This window comes from Crinia signifera, chromosome 6, assembly GCF_055691185.1.
Source record: "Crinia signifera chromosome 6, ASM5569118v1, whole genome shotgun sequence".
Taxonomy (NCBI): domain Eukaryota; kingdom Metazoa; phylum Chordata; class Amphibia; order Anura; family Myobatrachidae; genus Crinia; species Crinia signifera.
The window spans coordinates 252,930,159-252,951,028 of NC_139222.1; the positions used below are offsets into that span (position 1 = coordinate 252,930,159).

A 20,870-nucleotide genomic window follows, 5' to 3' on the forward strand; every position below is an offset into this window, starting at 1 on the left:
GGACAGCAGTCTGCAGCCTCATACCAGGAGATGGTAAGAGCAATAAGAGACACTATCACTCCCATGTTTAAGCAGCAGGCAGACACATTTAAGACCTCTATAGAGGAACTAAAAGGGCACCTATCCCAGCTCACTCACCGTGTCTCCCACAATGAATCACAAATAGGGGCTGTATTCCACGAAGTGCAAGAATTAAAAGCACATAATGAAGCATTACAAAAATCCTGTCATATAATGACTAATAAATTGGACGACCTCGAAAACAGGTCAAGGAGGAACAATTTAAGGCTGGTGGGGCTCCCAGAGTCAGTTAGGGGACAGGCACTGCAACACTTTATAAGGAACACTTTGCCTGATTTGCTAGATGTGGCCACTGACTGCAGTGACATGGTTATAGAGAGAGCACATCGCTTGGGCCCAGAGAAGGAAGGAGCTGGTAATAGACCCAGAGTGGTAATCTTCAGGACACTGAATTATTTACACAAGGAATTGCTGTGGGCAGCTTCCCGCAAGGTGAAAGGCCTGATGTGGGAAACACATAAGTTGCACCTATTTCAGGACTACTCAGCTGAGGTCACCAGAGCCAGGTGGGAGTTCTCGGTGATCTGTACCCAGTTGATACGAGACAACAGGAAATTTGCGCTAATGTACCCGGCCAGATTACGGCTGTTGAGGACGGCAACTTTAAAGACTTTTCAACACCGATGCACAAGCGTACTTAAGAGCGGGAGAGAGATGCAGCCCAACAAGAGAGTAAACAGAGCTATTGGTAGAAGTAATGGGACTATGTATAACCACTGAGTAGTGGAGGACTGGCAATTTGGGTCAAGAAACACAAATAATTGAAGTGACTTATGCAGCAGGAACAATCTTCAAGATATGTGAAAAGACAGATGCTGCACTTTTGCTTTGCGAGACCCACATAACCAAACCTAAAGGAGGGATTCATAGTCTCAGGTGTAGAGATTTATCTTCATCTTTTGATTGAATATTGGGGTGCCGGCCCTTGTCGTTTGTCCGGGACGTTTACAGCAGAACTAATGTGCTCCGAAAGGAGCCCTCTTTCCCGGAAGTCCGAAGACAGGCAAGATATTGCCGAGGAGAAAAGTCTTCTCCTAATTTTCAAGTTTTGTTATGACCCTAGATATAGGGTTGGGGTTACCAGTTTATGTTTTACTGTGTTTTGTAGGGGTTGGGGACGTTTGGGGAGGGAGGGAAGGGCGGGCAGAAGGGAGGGGAAGCAGGTCTTGGGGCAATTTTGCAGAGATATACTAGAAATAGGATAAGATGACAGCTATGAGAGTGTGCTCATGGAATGTCGGTGGGGTGAACTCTCCTATAAAGCGTAAAAAGATACTGTTGTATCTCAAAAAACAGAAGGCAGATGTCGCCTTACTGCAGGAGACTCACCTCACTGACATGGAACACGCAAAATTGGGATCAATGGGCTATGTTGTGGCAGCTTCTGCCTCCTACGGATCTAAAGCCAGAGGAGTTGTTATATTAATCAAAGCCACATTAAATGCACAGATTTCTACGGTTTTCGTGGACCCAGAGGGCAGGGTAATCATAGTGAAAATGCAAGTAAATAAGGACCACTATGTCATTTGCAACATATGCGCCCCCAATTCCTCCTCAAAGCAGTTCTACCGCAAACTTATGTCTAAACTTTATACACACTCTGATTCGAGACTGATTCTGGGAGGCGACTTTAACATGGTGGCTAACCCATTTATAGATAGGTCGTCCTGCCCGAGAAGGCCCCCTTCACAACCAACAATAAATATCAAATTCATTACAGAACAATTACATTTAATGGATTGCTGGAGATTACTATACCCTACAGATAGAGATTATACGTGTCTCTCAGCTGCACACGGTACATTATCACGTATAGACTACTTGTTGGCCTCCTCTTCCATGATGTCGGACATTCTGGATGCTGGTATAGAATCAATATGTCTGTCAGACCACTCTTTGATCTGGTGTGACATAGCCACATCGGTTGATACAGGGACACACCGCCAATGGCGTTTCCCAGCGTACCTATCCTCATCCATCAAGTTCCGCAACATGTTAGAGGCAAAATGGGAGGAATATATACATAACAATGCAAATCAGGATTCAGACCCATTGATATTATGGCAGACTGCAAAAGCAATTTTAAGGGGGGAGATTATGTCCTTTGTTGGCAAATATCGTAGAGACAGAACAACTCTCATTCAAAAAGCACAGGAGGAACTAACTATGACCTTCGCACAATACAAAACACAGGCCTCTGAGGAACATAAACAGAACTATGTTAGGGCTAAATCTCATTATGACTCACTATTAGCAGTGGAGGCCACGAAGTGCATGTCTAACTCCACTTTCCAGTTCTACACGCATGGTAACAAAACAGGGAGATACCGGTCTAACTTATTTAGGGGAACTAGAACCTCGGCTGCTGTGGCCTCTTTTAAGACCCCTGAGGGACGCACAACACATAAGGGAACAGAAATTTTGGATGTCTTTAACAAGTTTTATACCCAATTATATAGTCAAGATCAAATAGATCAGGCCAAAAAGGAAGAGTTCTGGGAAAAGGTAAAGCTACCTGGGATCTCGGACTTGCAAAAGGAGAACATAATTGCCCCTATCACTGACGAAGAGGTCAAACAAGCCATAGGCATGTTGAAGCCTTTAAAAGCCCCAGGGCCGGATGGCTTCTCGGGTGAATTTTATAAGATCCTGGCCCCAAGAATTGGGGAAACATTGAGGAATGTATTTAACACAATAGTGAAGGGTACGCAGGTGCCATTATATTTCAATTCTGCTATTGTCAAGGTGATACCTAAACCGGGAAAAGATAGGGAAGATCCGGGAGCCTACAGACCGATCTCCCTATTAAATGTTGACTACAAGTTATTAACTAAAATTATAGCGGAAATTCATCCTGCCACGGGTAGTAGACCCGGACCAAACAGGATTCATCTGTGGCAGGCACTCAGTAGTAAACGTTCGTAAAGTGTTAGCGGTGATTCAACATGTGAGAGGGGTAGGAAGCCCAGGTGGCCAGGCAATTGTGTCTATGGATGCGGAGAAGGCTTTTGACCTGGTCACCTGGGATCACTTATTTGAATGCTTAGCTAGATATGGATTTCCGGCTCCTTTTGTAGACCTGATTAGGGGTTTGTACTGGCACCCGCGGACCCAAGTAGCCTGTAACGGGTATGTCTCTGAACCATTTGAGATACAGAGGGGCACCAGACAGGGATGCCCCCTGTCCCCCCTACTGTTTGCTCTGGCCCTGGAGCCACTGGCGGTTGCATTGTGTGACAGTCAGGGTTACAGGGGAATAGACGTGGGAACCACGACAATGAAGATATGTCTTTTTGCCAACGACATGCTTTTGTTTGCCTCAGACCTGAGAAATTCGTTGCCAGCCATTTTGGATTTGATCACAGCGTTTAGCTCGTTTGCGGGCTATAGGGTCAATGTGAGCAAGTCCGAGATCCTGAGAGTGGGGGGACTAGACGAGATGTGGGAGGGAACCCCGACGGTAGATAGATTCAAAGTCACAAGGGACTCAATTAAATATTTGGGCATTAACATACCAGGAGACCTAACTAAATTATACCAACTGAACTTCACCCCTACAGTAGACAAGGTTGTCGCCATGCTGGAGAACTGGAATAATTTACCACTATCTATGATGGGGAGGGCAGCGGCCTTACAATCTATAATATTCCCGAAGCTGTCATACTGCATCCAAATGTTACCCATAAAACTAACAAAAAAAGATATAGCTAAATTAAATACAAGTTTTTTCAAGTTTCTATGGCAGGGAAAGAAACCAAGAATGGCTAGACATAAAACATTCATAAAAAAGGCAGAGGGAGGGTTGGGAGTCCCAAATATTGTGGCATTTACTCAGGCGGTATTCTTAAGATATGCTCTAGACTGGCTACACAACGGTCAATCTTATACACATAAGGCTTCAGAGGAGGAATTGGTAGAGCCGTATACGTTGGCGGCACTGCTGCACTTACAGCGAAAGGATATCCCTACGGCGGTTCTGCAAAATATATTATTTACCGACACATTCTGGATGTGGGTCCATGTAAATAAAAAACTGGGTAGAAGGCATACTGTTACCAAGTTTATACCATTAATGGGCAATCCAGCATTCCCCGCGGGAATGACCACGGCAGGATATCGCAGATGGAAGGAAAAGGGAATATTGACTATAAAAGATGTGTTTGATCCGGGAGGCAGAGTAATGTCATTTCAGGATATTAAGGATAAATATTCAATTCCAAATAGGGATATGGTCTTATATTTTCAGGTTAGGCACTACATACAATCGCTGCCACCCCCCATGGTAAACCCTGAACAACCAGATGCTTTGAAATCGATATTTGTACTAAGTTTAACTGGGCCTTTCAGACTCAGATATATATATACAGACCTTCTCCCGGTACAACCGGAGAAGATCTGGACTGACGCCATTGTGCCCTGGCAACGAGACATACCAGGGGTGACGGAGACTGAGATCTTTCTAAAACCTATGGAAAAAACGTTGAAATTACTCCGATCAGCCCAGATGCAAGAAGTCCATATTAAGACTTTACACAGGGCATATATATCTCAAGCCCAGAGGAGGCATTATGCCCCCGGGGAATCGGGGAGATGCCTGAAATGCAAGGGCTCAGGAGCTGATTTTTACCACTGTATGTGGGATTGTGGCCGCATAAGAAAATTCTGGGACAAAGTGATGGGATTCATAAATGAAATATGCCACTTAAAATTGACCAAAGACCCCATGGCCATGTTATGCGTAAACTTTGCTAACTGGAATCTACAAGGCCGCAAAACGGCCATTGTTCCTTTTCTAACAATAGTAGTGACAGTGGCTAGGAAGACCATACTAAGGAGTTGGACTGTGTCTTCTCCCCCATTCCTTCACTCGGTCAAAACGTCCCTACTACACCTTTTACATTTAGATAGACGAGCCACAGTCCCACATGTGGAACAAGGGGTCAAGAAGTTCATGCACAAATGGGGAGTGTACATAGACTCACTGGATTGTGAATCCCAACAGCGCATTTACTCTCTGTATGAAGGTACCACTTGGTACCTCACCAGATCGTTAAGCAACACATAGTTTGCACCCAAGGCCTGCCTGGAGGGGGAAGGGGGGGAGGGTTAGTGGGGGGTAGAGTTGGGTTTATGGTTTGTTGTATATGTAATGATAATGCAAGAAAGGAAACAATAATACTTCAAGTTATTTAAGGCATAACGCTTTATTGACATGTTTAGATAGAGGTGGCATGGTGTGTGAAAGTATGCTATACACACAAATTTCTTGTTGTTACTTGATTATTGTTGGAAAATAAAGAAAAAATGTTTTTGAAAAAAAAAAAAAAAGTTATGGCTGCTATATAGCAGGCCCTTTTTTGGGTGCATCTGGCTCCTGCCAGCACCCTAGAAAAAAGCGGAGGTCCTTGGCCTGGAGGCGGGGTATAGGAGGGGAGGAGCCTGGCTGCCTGGGAGGCAGTTAAAGTTATCCTCTAGGGTGCTGGAGCTCTCTCCCACTCCTATTACCCACTGTAAAGCTGTGGCCCCTGATGTCTCCTGAAGGAGAAAATTCTGGGGAACTCTCAGAAGCACATACTAAAAGCGGCCATTTTGGGATAGACCGATACAACTGGTGTCACAGATTCCTAGTGAATGGATAGGTTGTATGCTCATGTTAGTACAGCTGACAAATGGCTGCCTCATGGTGGAGGGCATACTTCGGTACTTATGTAGTATCTGGGCTGCCGATTTCTAAATCGGGTACATCGCATCGCATGCGACCATCGGATTACCCGATTTTTCCATAGGAATCAATGTTAACATGGAATTCAATGGGAAAAAGGGGTCCTTTTCAAACCCCTACTATCCAAGTGGGCATGGAGTTGGATATAAACCTGTGGCGAGCGTAGCGAGCCACCGAGCCCGAAGCGTGGCGAGCGAAGCGAGCCCCGCGAGGGGACACAGAATACCTTCCTCTCGCGGGGCTCGTTCGCTCTCCACGCTTCGGGCTCGGTGGCTCGCTACAGGTTTATATCCAACTCCATGCCCACTTGGATAGTAGGGGTTTGAAAAGGACCCCTTTTTCCCATTGAATTCCATGTTAAAATGGACTCAGTCCATTTTAACATTGATTCCTATGGAAAAATCGGGTCATCGCATCCGATGGTCGCATGCGATGCGATGCGATATCGCATCGCATCTGATTGTATGCCTTAACTTAAGGCATACAATCAAAAAATCGGCAGCCCAGATACTACATAAGTACCCATACTTCTATCTAGTCCTTACAAAACCTTGTACAGCAACCACAGATTGTGATTTATCAGCTGGTAGTAAATATAAACAAGAAGGAGCCGATGATAACAGCAGCCGCTCGACACCTCAGATAGGTACTTACCGCACATTCTCTGGTCGGAGTTTATCCAGCACCATTTGTATCAAGTCTGGCCTGAATTCCTCTAGTAAGTACTCGGCCGACAGGACTTCTTCCAGGGGGTAATACTGAAAAACAACATGTTTCCATTTAAAGGAATTACAAAGTTCAAAATGATTTATGTATACACTACATTGCCAAACACCCCTATGTGCTGGTTAAGCAGCTCATCCCAAAACAATAATCACTAATACAGACTTGTCTTTAAGTGGAACATACAACTGCGTAACAACTAAACATATGTGGGCTTAGTTGGATATTTTTGAACACTTACATGTAACAATCCAGCAACTTTTGAGGTGTACCCGCGTGGGTGCTCTTTGTCTTTAAATCGGAAGGAAACTGCATTCAAGTCCTAAAATAAGAAGGAGGTGGCAAGCATTAGCACAAGAATTCTGGAATCCCATCACTCATGAGTGAGATAAAACTAAAGACTCCACAGTGTTCTAACAAACACAAGATTTCAAATGAGTAGAATTCCATACAAAGTAATAATTGAGACGTTTGCCTGCACTTTGGTGCGGAACTACCTAGATCCTGCGGTTTGTATGAAGGCTTCAAGGAAAGGTTCAATTTTTCTCTCTGTTCTTCCCATTCATTTTAGCTGAAAGACATCCTGGTCTATGAATGTCTCATTCCTATGAATTGGATGTTTGTGGCATCAAAGACGTGGTGCGATTGGTAAAACCCTGCACCCTGCCTGAAAGGGCAAAATGTGCTGTGCCCCTTAAACACAGGGGCCTGCTAAACCAGCCTACACTCCCCCTGCCAGATGTCATTGCGAACAGATGCCATGCACGTGGCATTGATTTGCATTAAAATGTAAACTTGGGGGAGGTGTGCTGGGCATGCCCCATTACTGTCACCAATGGCTAAGGCATGTCCCAGTAGTGACGCCGATGTCTGGGGCACACACCAGCAGTGACAGAGGGACACCACATCAGGGCCCCGCCCCCTTACCTCTGCATAATGCAGTGCCCCTGCCTGCTGTGCATACGAGTGCAAACACTATCTACGTGTGAAGGAGTCAGACACGGTCTATGTGCTGTGATGCTTCATCTGCGTCTTTCTACACATAGAAGCTGAAGGTCAACATGGGTAAGATCAACATGGGTTAGGTCGATAGGGACATTAGGTCGACACAAGCATTAGGTTGACATGGGGAAGTCGACAGTCAAAAGGTCAACATGGGTTTTTTAACTTTTTTTTAGCTGACAGGTGGTATTTCATGCCCTACCATCCAATAGGGCTTGGTGGAAGAGTAAAATAGCGCGCCGAGCGCAGCAAGGTGAGCCATGCGAGGGGATACGGTGCACTTTTTTAGTGTCCATGTCAACTGTGTCGACATTTGGGACAAAACAAGTGAAAAACCCCATAGAAATGATCATCTGGTCCGGGATCTATATAATGGTGAGTAAATGAGCATATTAACAAACAAGGCGTGGCCAATGTGGTATACTGGAACTACAAATTAATAATGATCACCATAACTTTGTGGAAGATGCACTCCACGAGATGCACTAGCTAACAGATTACACTGGAGATCTGCGCGTACCTTGCACTCCTGGAACACCCACTCCTGAGGACCCTCACTTCTGAGCTTCTGGATGTACTGAAACATGTGGAAAATGATGTCATCCACGTGCACTACAAGAGACAGGAGCACAGATTACACAACAGGAGGAGAGGAGGAAACATTACCCACACAATGACATACAGAAATGGCTGCTCTGTTCCTTCATATAAAGCAGTGGTTCCCAACCCTGGTCCTCAAGTACCCCCAACAGTGAACATTTTCCAGGTCACCCAACAGGTGCACTCATTATTTAAACACATTTTAAAAGATCCACAGGTGGAGCTAATTATGTCACTTGTGATTCTGTGTGGAGACCTGGAAAACGTGCACTGTTGGGGGAACTTGAGGACCAGGGTTGGAAACCACTGATATAAAGAAAGGGGGTATTCCACTATGGAGTCCTCTGATCAGATAACAAGAAGAGTCCAAAGGTTAGCATGCTTTTCTATGGGCATGGATATCAGTGGGTGCCGTAAGGGCCATATACACTGGGTGATTTTGCCCAGCGTGTACGGACAACGGTTATGGAGTAAAATGCTCAGGACATAGCGATTTTCTCGGAAGTGGATGACTAACCATAGCCGGAGATGAGCGGCTGTGGCCGGCAATGAGGCGTAAGTGCACATCAGAGCTCACTGCTGCCCCATACACACTGGGAGGCTTTTGGGTACTCTTTACCTAGCACGGCGCCCATGATTTTGATCGTGGGCATCGCAGGTAAAAAAAATCACGGGCATCGCAGGCATTGAATGCACTAAAAATCGGGTGCGACGCGACCGACGCGATGCCCGCGATTTCCCATAGGGATCAATGTTAAATTTCTCAATTGACCCGATTTTTCTGGCCCACATAGGCCAAATAGCCACCCTGAAGTGTGAAATGGCCCCCACAATTGTTAACGCCACCCCACGATCAACGTGAACCCGAAGCGTGGCGAGCGCAGCGAGCCCACGAGGGGCGGCGGTACGCGTCCTACGACCTTTTCATACCCCCACTATCCACGTCGGCGTGGAGTTGAGAATAGAATAGTGTGGCGAGCGCAGCGAGCCACAAGCGTGTCGAGCCCCGCGAGGGGACGCGGATACCTTCACAGGTATCCGCGTCCCCACGCGGGGCTCGCTGCGCTCGCCACACTATTCTATTCTCAACTCCACGCCGACGTGGATAGTGGGGGTATGAAAAGGTCGTAGGACGCGTACCGCCGCCCCTCGCGGGCTCGCTGCGCTCGCCACGCTTCGGGTTCACGTTGATCGTGGGGTGGCGTTGGGGCCATTTCACACTTCAGGGTGGCTATTTGGCCTATGTGGGCCATTTAACATTGTTTCCTATGGAAAAATCGGGTCAATTGAGGCATTGAACAGAAAAATCGGGTCAATTGAGAAATTTAACATTGTTCCCTATGGGAAATCGTGGGCATCGCGTCGCACCCGATTTTTTAGTGCACTCAATGCCCGCGATGGCCGCCATGCTAGGTAAAGAGTACCAGCTTTTGAGCTGAAAGCGGCTCATACGAGTAAACTGAGCGGCTTTCAGCTCAAAGTCGCCCAGTGTGTATGGGCCTTTATACATACCAATAGTTCTCATACTGTCATCACTGTCCAGTGCTCACAGAAATTCAGGTTTGTGCACAAGTAGTATAATCAAACTGAGATACTAATTAAATCACCTGTGCACAAGCACAAATGTATTTTATACCGAGACTGTTGAGGTATCTTGCAAACAGAGTTTGAGAACCACTGAATTATTACATAATACAGTATATACCAAATAGCCACACTTTAGCTTAAAATAGGTTTTTATTGAAATCCCCAATTAAGTAACATTGTATTAATAGTTCATTCTATAACATATGAGAACATAAAACTGTTACTTTACAAATTCTGAAGGTGCCCATTCACTACAATTTGGACACTTTTTCACCCGATTGGGATGGATCGGCAGATGAATCAGGATCTGTCGGATCGGAACTGGAGATCGCAAGGGTTGCAATAGGATTTCTCTGACCCTGCAGCTCTTGCTAGGATCGCATGCGATGCATGCAAATAGACTGCATATGATGTATGCAGGGCCGGTGCAAGGCACCAGAGCGCCCCAGGCAAGTCAGGGTGGGGGTGCCCCGGTGTCTGCCGCCCGGGTACCTGTCCTGCGGCGCTGTAAAGCTGGCGGCAGCGGGGGGTCCCTGCAGTCAATAAGAAATAACGAGCGCTATCCGCCGGGCTATGCGGAAGCGCTTCTGTTTTGGAAACACTGGCCGCACGGCGCACGCCGATTGGCTGAATCTCAGCCAATCAGCGTGCGGCCAGTGTTTCCAAAACAGAAGCGCTTCCGCATAGCCCGGCGGATAGCGCTCGTTATTTCTTATTGACTGCAGGGACCCCCCGCTGCCGCCGCCGCCAGCTTTTACGCACATATACGCCGCAGGACAGGTACCCGGGCGGCAAGGGGGGCGAAATACCGCCCTCCAGTGGCCGGCGCCCTAGGCAAATGCCTAGATTTGCCTAGTGGTGGCGCCAGCCCTGGATGTATGGTATGCGATCCTGCAGCCCAGCAGCTCCCTGATGGGCAGTAGCCAAGGTATCATTGCCTGCAAGGCTGCATGGGATGCCTCTGGTTAGTGTATGGGGGGCCTACAAAAAACAGGCAGCACGGACAGTGTAATGGTTAGCATTACTGCTTCAAAGCACTGAGGTGGATTCCCACCATCCCCCTAACGGTGTGGAGTGTGTACGTTCTCCCAGTGCCCGCAGGTTTTTCTCTGGGCACTCCGGTTTCCTGCCACATTCCAAAATTATACTGGTAGGTAAACAGTGTCCCAACAAATTAATCCTAGCATGAATGTGTGTGTGCCTGTACATGTGGTAGATAATATAGATTGTAAGCTCCACTGGAGCAGGGGTTGATGTGAAAGTTCAAATATTCTCTCTGTAAAGCGCTGAGGAGAGGACAGGAAGTGGGGGAAATTATTTTGGGCCTATATAAAAGCATGTGGTCTACAATATTGTCCTTTTAGATGTCCACAGATCTCCCTAGTGACTTCTAACACCCATGTAGTTTACTGTAAGGAACCCATTATCCTATGTGTAACAGTCAGCTACTGTAAGGAACCCATTATCCTATGTGTAACAGTCAGCTACTGTAAGGAACCCATTATCCTATGTGCAACAGTCAGCTACTGTAAGGAACCCAATATCCTATGTGTAACAGTCAGCTACTGTAAGGAACCCATTATCCTATGTGTAACAGTCAGCTACTGTAAGGAACCCATTATCCTATGTGTAACAGTCAGCTACTGTAAGGAACCCATTATCCTATGTGTAACAGTCAGCTACTGTAAGGAACCCATTATCCTATGTGTAACAGTCAGCTACTGTAAGGAACCCATTATCCTATGTGTAAGTCAGCTACTGTAAGGAACCCATTATCCTATGTGTAACAGTCAGCTACTGTAAGGAACCCATTATCCTATGTGTAACAGTCAGCTACTGTAAGGAACCCATTATCCTATGTGTAAGTCAGCTACTGTAAGGAACCCATTATCCTATGTGTAACAGTCAGCTACTGTAAGGAACCCATTATCCTATGTGTAACAGTCAGCTACTGTAAGGAACCCATTATCCTATGTGTAAGTCAGCTACTGTAAGGAACCCATTATCCTATGTGTAACAGTCAGCTACTGTAAGGAACCCATTATCCTATGTGTAACAGTCAGCTACTGTAAGGAACCCATTATCCTATGTGTAACAGTCAGCTACTGTAAGGAACCCATTATCCTATGTGTAACAGTCAGCTCCTTGTGTCATTTATATTATCAAAGGCAGGACACACATCCCTGACTGGGACATTTTGAACAGGCAATATAGCCTTAGGATTTATTTCTGCATAATAGAGTTTATTACACACTACTGTAATATTATGAAATCAGGGTGTTAGGACCATGTGGTGGTCTTTCATGGCAGTCACAGCATTGTACCAAAGCTACCATTTTGTAGAGTGCCTCAGTGATGTCATTAGTTCATGCGCCCATGTAAGGCCTTCAGAGGCAATGGATACGCTAACACAACACTGCGGAATCCCGGGAAGGCTGTCAATCCCCTGGGACAGATCCTCACATTCCCTCAGCCCAAGTACTCCTATGAAATGCATGAGTCTCATGACACAGGGACACATCATACCACAATGTACGACAATACTTACACAGACCGTCTTCAGTCAGATCCACGTTAATAATGAAGAACATGAATCCTTTTGCTCCCTCTTTTTGACCTCCAACCAGAGTATTTACCCAACCTGTAAGAACACAGAAGACAATCTGTAACCGGAGAGCTGGATGAGTGGTTTTACGCCCAGCTAGAACAGGTAGCAAAAGGGACTTCTGATGTGAAAATCTATGCTAAGAAAATGGACTGCATTGTATGGTAGATGCATTACAACAGCTTTTGTAAGTACTTTATTTCCAGCTAAAGGCACATTCTGTGTCGGGAGTAAAACAACAACAACAACATAACTTTGCACCTGGGTAAACCAGGTTACAGATAACGGGTGTAAATAAATTATTTTGCATGCAGGGTAAATACTGGACTGCTTTATTTTAACACAGCAGTTTAATTTTGACCCCACATGACTGATACCTGAAATAATGTCGATTTTCAACTTTGATGCTTTCACAGTGACGTATCCTATGAATGTGCGCATCAAATTACTAGGAACCGCCACATTATCCATATAAATCAGGCATTACTAGCAAGTGCCTCCATAATATTACCGAGAGGCTGCACACTTAGCATAGCCCACAAACCTGATGTTTAACTGTGTTAAGAGGTCTTCCACTTTAACACTTTGGGGGTGTATTCAATGCTTTTTGAGAGCTGTGACAGCAAGCAGTGCTGACTGCTCACTGTCACAGCTCGCAGGGTCAGTATTCAACTGACCCCCTGGACACGCCGTCTCCCCCTCAATATGTTTCTGTAGCGAAAGGGGAACTGCGTGTGCGGCCGTTAAAACAGCGAGGCTCGCGGATTAATGCAGCGGGCTCCCAGCATTAGCCGCGAGCCTCGCTGTTTGGGGAAATCCTTGCCGTCCTGTGATGGCGAGGATTCCCCCGGAACGTAGAATAGGACGAGTGGCCAGCATGGAGGTGAAACGAGGATCGCTTGTTTTCAGTGATCCTCGCCATTTAACCCCCCTTCACCTGCCGCATTGAATAAGGCCCTCTGAGGGCAGTATTCAATGAGAAAGTTCTCCGTGCATGGAGAGCGTTTTATTTCGCTCTCCGTGTTTTAGCGGAGATTCTCCCTGTTCCGGAGCCTCCTGCTCCCACTATTCAATGTATTTAAGACTCGCCGCCACTCGCGGCGAGTCTTAACCCCTGCAGCGGACGAGCGTCCGCGGCAGGGAGCTTTCAGGGAGCCGGGGGACGGAAGCAGCCAGAGAGATTAAAGTCTCCCTGGCTGCTCCAGAGGAATGTGGAGGGTAGGGGGGCTCCCCTGGAACCAGGCAGCACAGGCTGCCCCCCCCCCTATAGCCAGCGGGGGACCCAGTATTCACTGCACCCGATCGTGCATATTAACGATCGGGTGCAGTGAATATATGAATATCTAATGAGCGGCTCGAGCGCTCCGGCCCCCTGCTGACTGCACTGTGTAAAAAAAAATAAAAAAAAAAAAATTAAAAAAAATATTTGTTTTTAAAATTAAATATATATTCATGTGCTATAAGCACATGAATAAAAATAACATGCCCCTTCACAGAAAAAAACAACCTGATTTTTTGACACCAAAATTAAAAAAAAAAAACATTTTAGTTTAAAAGTTCACATTCCAGATCTCCATCAAAAGATGGAGAATTTCTACACGGAGAGAGACGGAGAAAATCACTTAGAAAGACGGAGAATATTTCACATTGAATAGGGTTGCTCGCTTTTGGAGAGCAAAATGCTCCGTCCAAGGCGAACAAAGCACAAGTTCTCCATGAAACACGGAGAATTTTTCTCATTGAATACTGCCCTGAGTGGTAACATCTCTGTGAGAGATGTTCAAGATATCCGCTAAAAATGCCAGCGTCGCTCACATTTGTTAAATGAAAATAAAAAGTGTAAAAAATATATATATATATTTTCTACATAAAAGGTAAACAATACAAGTCATTATGATGAATAAAAATGTAGGATTGGCAATTTCCAAACAGATTTCCACAAATTTACTTGGCACTCAACAAAGTAGAAGCATTGACAACAATTGTCAGGGAGACGTCTGTGTTACCTTTAGCTTTAAGTTCAGAAAGTAGACTTCCGGGGCCTTCATGACCAATGAGGTGTCCAAGGTAATGACCTGGGTTAGACTTATAATATTTCTGGAGGTCAGGAATTGGGAAGGTGACGTACAGATTTCGGATGTCCTTAACAGGCACAATCTTGTACATTTTCTGCAAAGACAACAAAGCCACAAGTCTGTTTCAGATTTGCTCCAACTTCAAATGAATCAACGCTTATTGGTCAAGAAGATTAGGGACTCCTGATGAACAGCCCCAGCTATGCACTAACTTTGTGTAATGCGATTAGACTTGCCTAGTAAGCGTACTTGATTCCCTCAGCTTGTGCAGTCTCTTCCTGCTCACCCCAGTCACTTGCAGTGTAAGAGCAGTGGAGAGCTTCTTACTAGGTACATGCCTAGGGGTGGCACAGCAGGCCACCCACCCACTGTACTGATAAAAATGAAGGTGGCAATTTGCATGGAAGAGGTTGGGGATATGGGTCTATTTGCTGTCTGCTGGGAAGCTACAGTGTCGAGACCAGGGTGCAGAGCCAGAGTCATTATAGGGTTACCTAAAAGTGACACTATAATGATAACTATACAGACTCTGCAGCTATGCTAAACAATGCATTTGTTAAGGAGGGGCGTCCAATAATATTTTGCCTAAAAAAAAAAAAAAAAAAAAAAAAATGACCTGTCTAATTCAGTAGTTCCCAACCTGGGGCAGGTGTACCCCTGCAGGGTTCGCTGCAAACCGGTTGGGGTACTTGAAAATAATATTGTTAATGGCTGAAGAAGAGGGAGAAGTCTCCTAATAGTGGAAGAAGTCTCCTGTGGCCGTGGAGATGAACCACGTTGTGTCACTTCCGGATCCGTCTGCAGCGTCACCAGCGTCTCCTCATGCTTTTGTCCAACCAGCAATCCATTGGGAGCTACCCGCACTGCACTCAGACATTATCATTAATTTGCCTTGCGCTGACATGGGTGGAGGAAGCAGCAGCATTAACCCTACAGGCGCTAGCAGGAACCCCAGAGACAGTACACATCCAGTGGCGAAAAACACAGATGGGCCTGATTCCTGACCACACACTACTCCTCCGCTACTTAATATAAGAACATGCATACCACTTACTTCCACTCCACTCGTAAACACTGTGGATTAAAATTGAGAGGAGAGGGTACTCCTAAATGAAAAGCCTCATCAAGGGGTACAGAAGAGAAAAAAAAGTTGGGAACCGCTGGTCTAGTTGAACACCAACCTATGGCTCCTAGTGAGTTAACAGACTGTGTAGAACTTTACCGTTTTCTTTATATTTACTCTAAAAAAATGTTGTCATGCGTATCCCAAATGGGTTTGGTATAATAGATATAGAGTGTCTAGTTAGGGGAAAAAATCCTTCGAGGCCATATGTAAAAATGTCTCTTACAAACTGTCCTGCTGCAGCCATCCCACGCTCCGGCGGCTGCCGCTGAATAGGAATGACAGTCGCCGGCTGCTGTTAATTAAGAGGAATCTCGCGAGAACTACCGACCTCTCTTGAGAATTCCCCTGTACTTGACTCCCGGCAAAGCCGCCCGGTGGGTGGGTGGGCAACTCAGAATGGCTATGGGGGCCGCATACGGCCCTCGGGCCTGAGGTTCCCCACCCCTGCCCTAAATGTTAGCAATTTATAGCATTTATTTACTGGGCCTTTTATTACTACAGGTTGAGTATCCCTCAAATGCTCAGGACCAGAAGTAATTTGGATAATGGATTAATCCGCATTTTGGAATATTTTTATATTTAGATGAGGTATCTTGAGGACGGAACAGAGGTGTGAACACAAAACGCATTTATGTTGTGCAAACACATGAACTACACACATATAGATTTGCACATGAAACAAAGTTTGTGTACTATCTCAGGCAATGAATTTGAATGCAAAGCCATCATTGTCTTGCACATATTTAGTGCCAGTCACATAGCACGTCCCCAGTAGTGCCAGTCACATAGCACGTCCCCAGTAGTGCCAGTCACATAGCACGTCCCCAGTAGTGCCAGTCACATATCATGTCTCTTTGTGAATCCAGAGAATGCCCCAGTATGTGGCGGTAGTCACCTATCAATACTATGCAATTACCCCATTTAGTGTGTGATGTGTTCATTGGCTGAGTCTCCATTCTTTACTGAATGCTACTTTCACCTGGTCCTTATACTATTACGACTATTCTTTTGTCCTGCTGGTGCTCCTGAACCGCTGTACAGCAGCTGGACACTCATCATTTATACACAGTACTGCAGTCTTTGGGAGATGTTTTCAATCTTTGGAAAGATAAAGTAGTGAAGATGTCAAAAGCCACCAATCAGCTGCTAACTAAGGTAACTAGCACAGGTGATTGGTTGCTTCGTTAGGAATTTAGTGAAGACTGGAAAGTACGTAGAGTGCACTGTGGTCATAATCAGGGTCAGCCTAGTAATGTGCATTGACCTGGCTGGCTCAAAGGCAGTCCCTGCGGAGGGGACACATGGGGCCACCACCCCATAAAGGTGACCAATGACTGTTAGGATTGGTGGCAAACACCAACCACTGGCAGCACTGCATCTTCTGCAGCCAGTGATAACTTCTGGCCCGGGCAGTTCAGTATTCGGCGAGGTGGTACAGTTAAAATGATTTCATAAAAAAAAAAAAAAGAGAAGGTAGCACACATAAGAAAAAATAAAAACAAGTGCTTAGCTGTCTATAGAGTATTCAGGTGCTGTGGTACATTATCAATGCTTTTCGCCTGTCAAAGATGTTTTAACATATCACTTTTTAAGAGCAGCCACTAACCCTCTGCTCTGGAGACACCGAAAAAAAACTTGTAGGTGGTGATAAGTGTACGTAACGTATGGGAAAGGTTGGGTACCCCGGACCTGTTTGCGGTCTGCTGGGAGGCTACAGCTTTGGGGCCAGAGAGCAGAGCCTGAGCCAAAAGTAACACTATAATAATATCTATAGAGCTGGCTTTGCAGCTATGCTTAACAGTCGTCACTGCTGAAGCCAAAGGCATTTGTTAAGGTACCGCGTCCAATAATATTTTGCTATGGGCCTAAAGTCACCTCTGGGCAGGATACCGCTTCGGTGATCAGCGAGACAACTGAACAGCGGATGCAGGTTCCATGTACGCATTAAGTGAATGGCCGATTTAGTGTGGTCATTTGCAGGCGACCAGCAGTTAAAGTCTTGTAACCAAGAGCAAAAATGAAGGGGGTCTTTCAATGATTTTAATCTGGCTAACCAAGGTCACTTGCGTTTGGCAGCTGTGTGCGTCACATCCGCATCGGTCTCACCTGGAGATAAGGCTTCTCAAAGGGATTGTCAGGAAATTCTGGCAGTGTGACATTTTTATGTTCTACTTCTGCAAACAGCTTCACCAGCAGCTCCGTCAGTTCATCCAGGGTTTCTGCATAAAATAGAAAAAGAGTGGTCACGGCCTTTTGTGTATTATACGGTGATTTACTAACGGACACTGCAGCTGTTAGAGAACCCAGTCTCTAAATTACTTTAATGTGATCTTGGTCTGCTAAACTACAGAATAACGGAGGATGGTGTCAGACAACTATATTGAACATTCCCTGCAATCGATCACTGTGGTGTTGATGGGTCAAAAACCAACGGGAATGTTGGCGTAGAGTCCTAATCCTTTTAAAATCTATTTCAGATATTCCGCTTCCCTTAGATCCATGTTTGTTTCTTCTTGCTGGTCCATTTCCAGATTTAGACTTCTCTATAAATAAATTGCGGTCCCATATTTTAGTTGCAGCCAAATCTCTAATTGCTAGGAACTGGAAGTCACCTAATCCTCCCTCAGAATCGGCTTTAGTTAATTATTTTTTGGTTTATTGCTAATATGGGAAAAATCCTTATTACCTCCATGACTGCCCCCAGAAATGTGATATTACTGGGAGCCCTTGGCTCCTCCATATGGCACAAGTTTGCTCCTTATCCATCTGTGTGAGCAAATATTTTGGGGCGATCTCTGGCTCTGGTATTTTTCCAATTTCAGACCATCCCCTTAAGAATCCACCTCCCAGCTGAGGTAAGAGTATCCTATTTTGACTCTGTTATTTAATTATTACTGTACTCTCTGTATCATGATGTATTTATACCCGTTTTTGTTGCTTTTTCCCTCCCCCTTATTGTTTTCCATTGCCCTTTTTTGCTTTTGGCTTTAATATCTTTAAAACTGAAAAATCTGAGAAATGCATGTACTGTATTGCCTGTCAAATGCGATTCAAATTTCTACTGTTTCTCTGTCTAAATTAGAGATGTGCAGGCTCGGATTTACCCAGATCTCAAAACGGGATCTTATTAGCTATATGCGGTCACATGTTTTTGCTCCAAAACATGTGACACCTGGATAGGCAATAAGCGTAGCTCTAGCCTGCATATCTCTAGTCTAAATAGTAAAAAAACAAAAACAAAGGGAAAACAATCACCCCTACACAAATAAAAATAAAAAAAATCAACATTTGAAGCGCACTTGTGACACCAACCTAAGGGCTTGCCTCTATACAACAAACAGCTCTGTGAGATTCCTATTTGTATAAATGGAAACTCTCAGTGGGAAGGACAACAACAATATTGTGGTTTTAAACAGGGCAGAATTTTCTTCACAGTACCTCCAGACCAAAAGATTCTTATGGAGAAAAATATTAAATGAAACAAATTGTAGTTATACGTCCTAGGCTCAGTTATGTAGTGAGGCACAGGATTCACTTCTCTTTGTACACGTTATGAATGGAAGCCACAAGCATTAGTTGTGACTATTACATTGACCATACATAATTAGAACCGGTCCTGGACCACCACCCAACCACCCCTGCAAGTGCGCCGTGGCACCGTGTACACAGTTTTGGAACAAATGTCCTTGTCTAAAAATTAAATGTTGCAATTGAGCACACTTACTCTTAAGGCCCCCCATACACTACTGCATCTTCTCCAAGGGGAGAAGTTACAGCCGATCCCCCTTGAACAGCCCAGGAGCTCCCTGGCGGCTGCAATCCTGGCCAATCAGACATATCTTATGCGCAGCACCTCTGATCTTCGAATCCGATGCAAGGAATCAGAGACAAAACACATGTGGTTTACATTCTTTTCATCTGATTTCTCAGCCAGAACAATCGGAAGAAAAGTGGCAAAATCGCACTATTGTATGGCCAGCTTTAGGAGCATACAATAGCACTGTTAAATAACCGGGCATGAAAAAAAAAAAAAAAAAAGGTGGGTAGCCTCAAGCATTAATGCCCAGGGATATTCAATTAGAGACGCTTTTTCTCAACTGATTAATCCATAGAATTCAGAAAAAAGTTCTCCGACATTTTACAGAGATTTAACCTGATCACAGTGCCCAAAAACAGATTATTTGTTTTCAGGTCAACTAAGATCCACCAAAAATCCCCATGAAGGGTACCCTGCGAGCTGCCTTCAGGGCTATCAGGATAGCCCCAGGGGTCATATAGCCTGTGGTAAATGACTGCGGCTAATTGAATTCCCCCTTTATCATACTTTTTGCAACTTAGCCCATATATCTGTACTTCCAATGCCGGGCGGATAAGAAAAAGCTGACATCATCGGAAATTCTTTATTCACCATTTCCTACTAGAAAATGATTGGTCAGTTTTCTGACGATTATATCGGCATCGTACATGTTTGGCCAGCAATATGTAACGCACTCCTGGTAGGTTGCCAACACTGTATAATATAGACCAGTGTCCGAACGAACCACACTCCGATCAGACACGCATCATCAGTATAGTCAAAATCTACTTTACCTCTCCCAAGTACAGAGATACACATGAGGTTAGAGGAATAGTATGTAGAATGGAATTTAAGCAACTCTTGCCGAACATCTATTCCATCTTGTGTCGGCCTGGTTTCAAGTGTAAGCTTATTGCCTAAAAACAGATACAAAGAAATAGAATTAAGCACTTTCCTACTATAAACCTGAAGCCTTTCACCTGCACAACCCCAGAGCAGCAGGAGGGGGAAGTGTGATATTGGGGAGACTAAATAGCTTTAATTAGGACATGTGCAACCTACCTTCCATTTGTACAGACCGACCCCCCGTCACACAGTGCATCTCCCATCAGTTCCTGCCCCATTGTAGCTCAGCGTCTAAATTCCTACTACCCCCACCCATTGGGACTGGAGAGGACTAAACTCCAGCCTCGGTTTATAGGACCCCAGAGCATATTGGGAGCAGAGGCTAGCCACATGTGCTTTTATTTAGATAGGCAGGCTCTGCATGCACTATGGCAGTTACGGAATTTGTGAGTGGTGGTGGGCCCAGGAGCAAAATATAGTATGGACCCCCCTCCTCCACACCAACCTAGGTTCATAATATTTAACACAACAGAGGCTGACAGGGAGAGGCAGAGGCATGGCAGGGAGAGGCAGAGGCATGGCAGGGAGAGGCAGAGGCATGGCAGGGAGAGGCAGAGGCATGGCAGGGAGAGGCAGAGGCATGGCAGGGAGAGGCAGAGGCATGGCAGAGGCATGGCAGGGAGAGGCAGAGGCATGGCAGAGGCAGA

General features: G+C 45.4%; 1 protein-coding gene across 3 annotated transcripts in view; it reads right to left on the bottom strand.

Moving 5' to 3' along the window:
- IDE (insulin degrading enzyme) overlaps positions 1 to 20,870 on the bottom strand; it is an 86,987-nt gene that overhangs the window by 44,355 nt on the left and 21,762 nt on the right. For all 3 annotated transcript variants that reach the window (XM_083149339.1, XM_083149338.1, XM_083149337.1), the window contains exons 5-11: positions 20,112 to 20,234; positions 17,628 to 17,740; positions 14,327 to 14,489; positions 12,264 to 12,356; positions 8,049 to 8,140; positions 6,768 to 6,848; positions 6,458 to 6,561 (exon numbers count right to left, since the gene is read on the bottom strand). In XM_083149339.1, the coding sequence (XP_083005465.1) occupies positions 6,458 to 6,561; positions 6,768 to 6,848; positions 8,049 to 8,140; positions 12,264 to 12,356; positions 14,327 to 14,489; positions 17,628 to 17,740; positions 20,112 to 20,234 (769 nt within the window). The remainder of the gene's footprint in view (positions 1 to 6,457; positions 6,562 to 6,767; positions 6,849 to 8,048; positions 8,141 to 12,263; positions 12,357 to 14,326; positions 14,490 to 17,627; positions 17,741 to 20,111; positions 20,235 to 20,870) is intronic.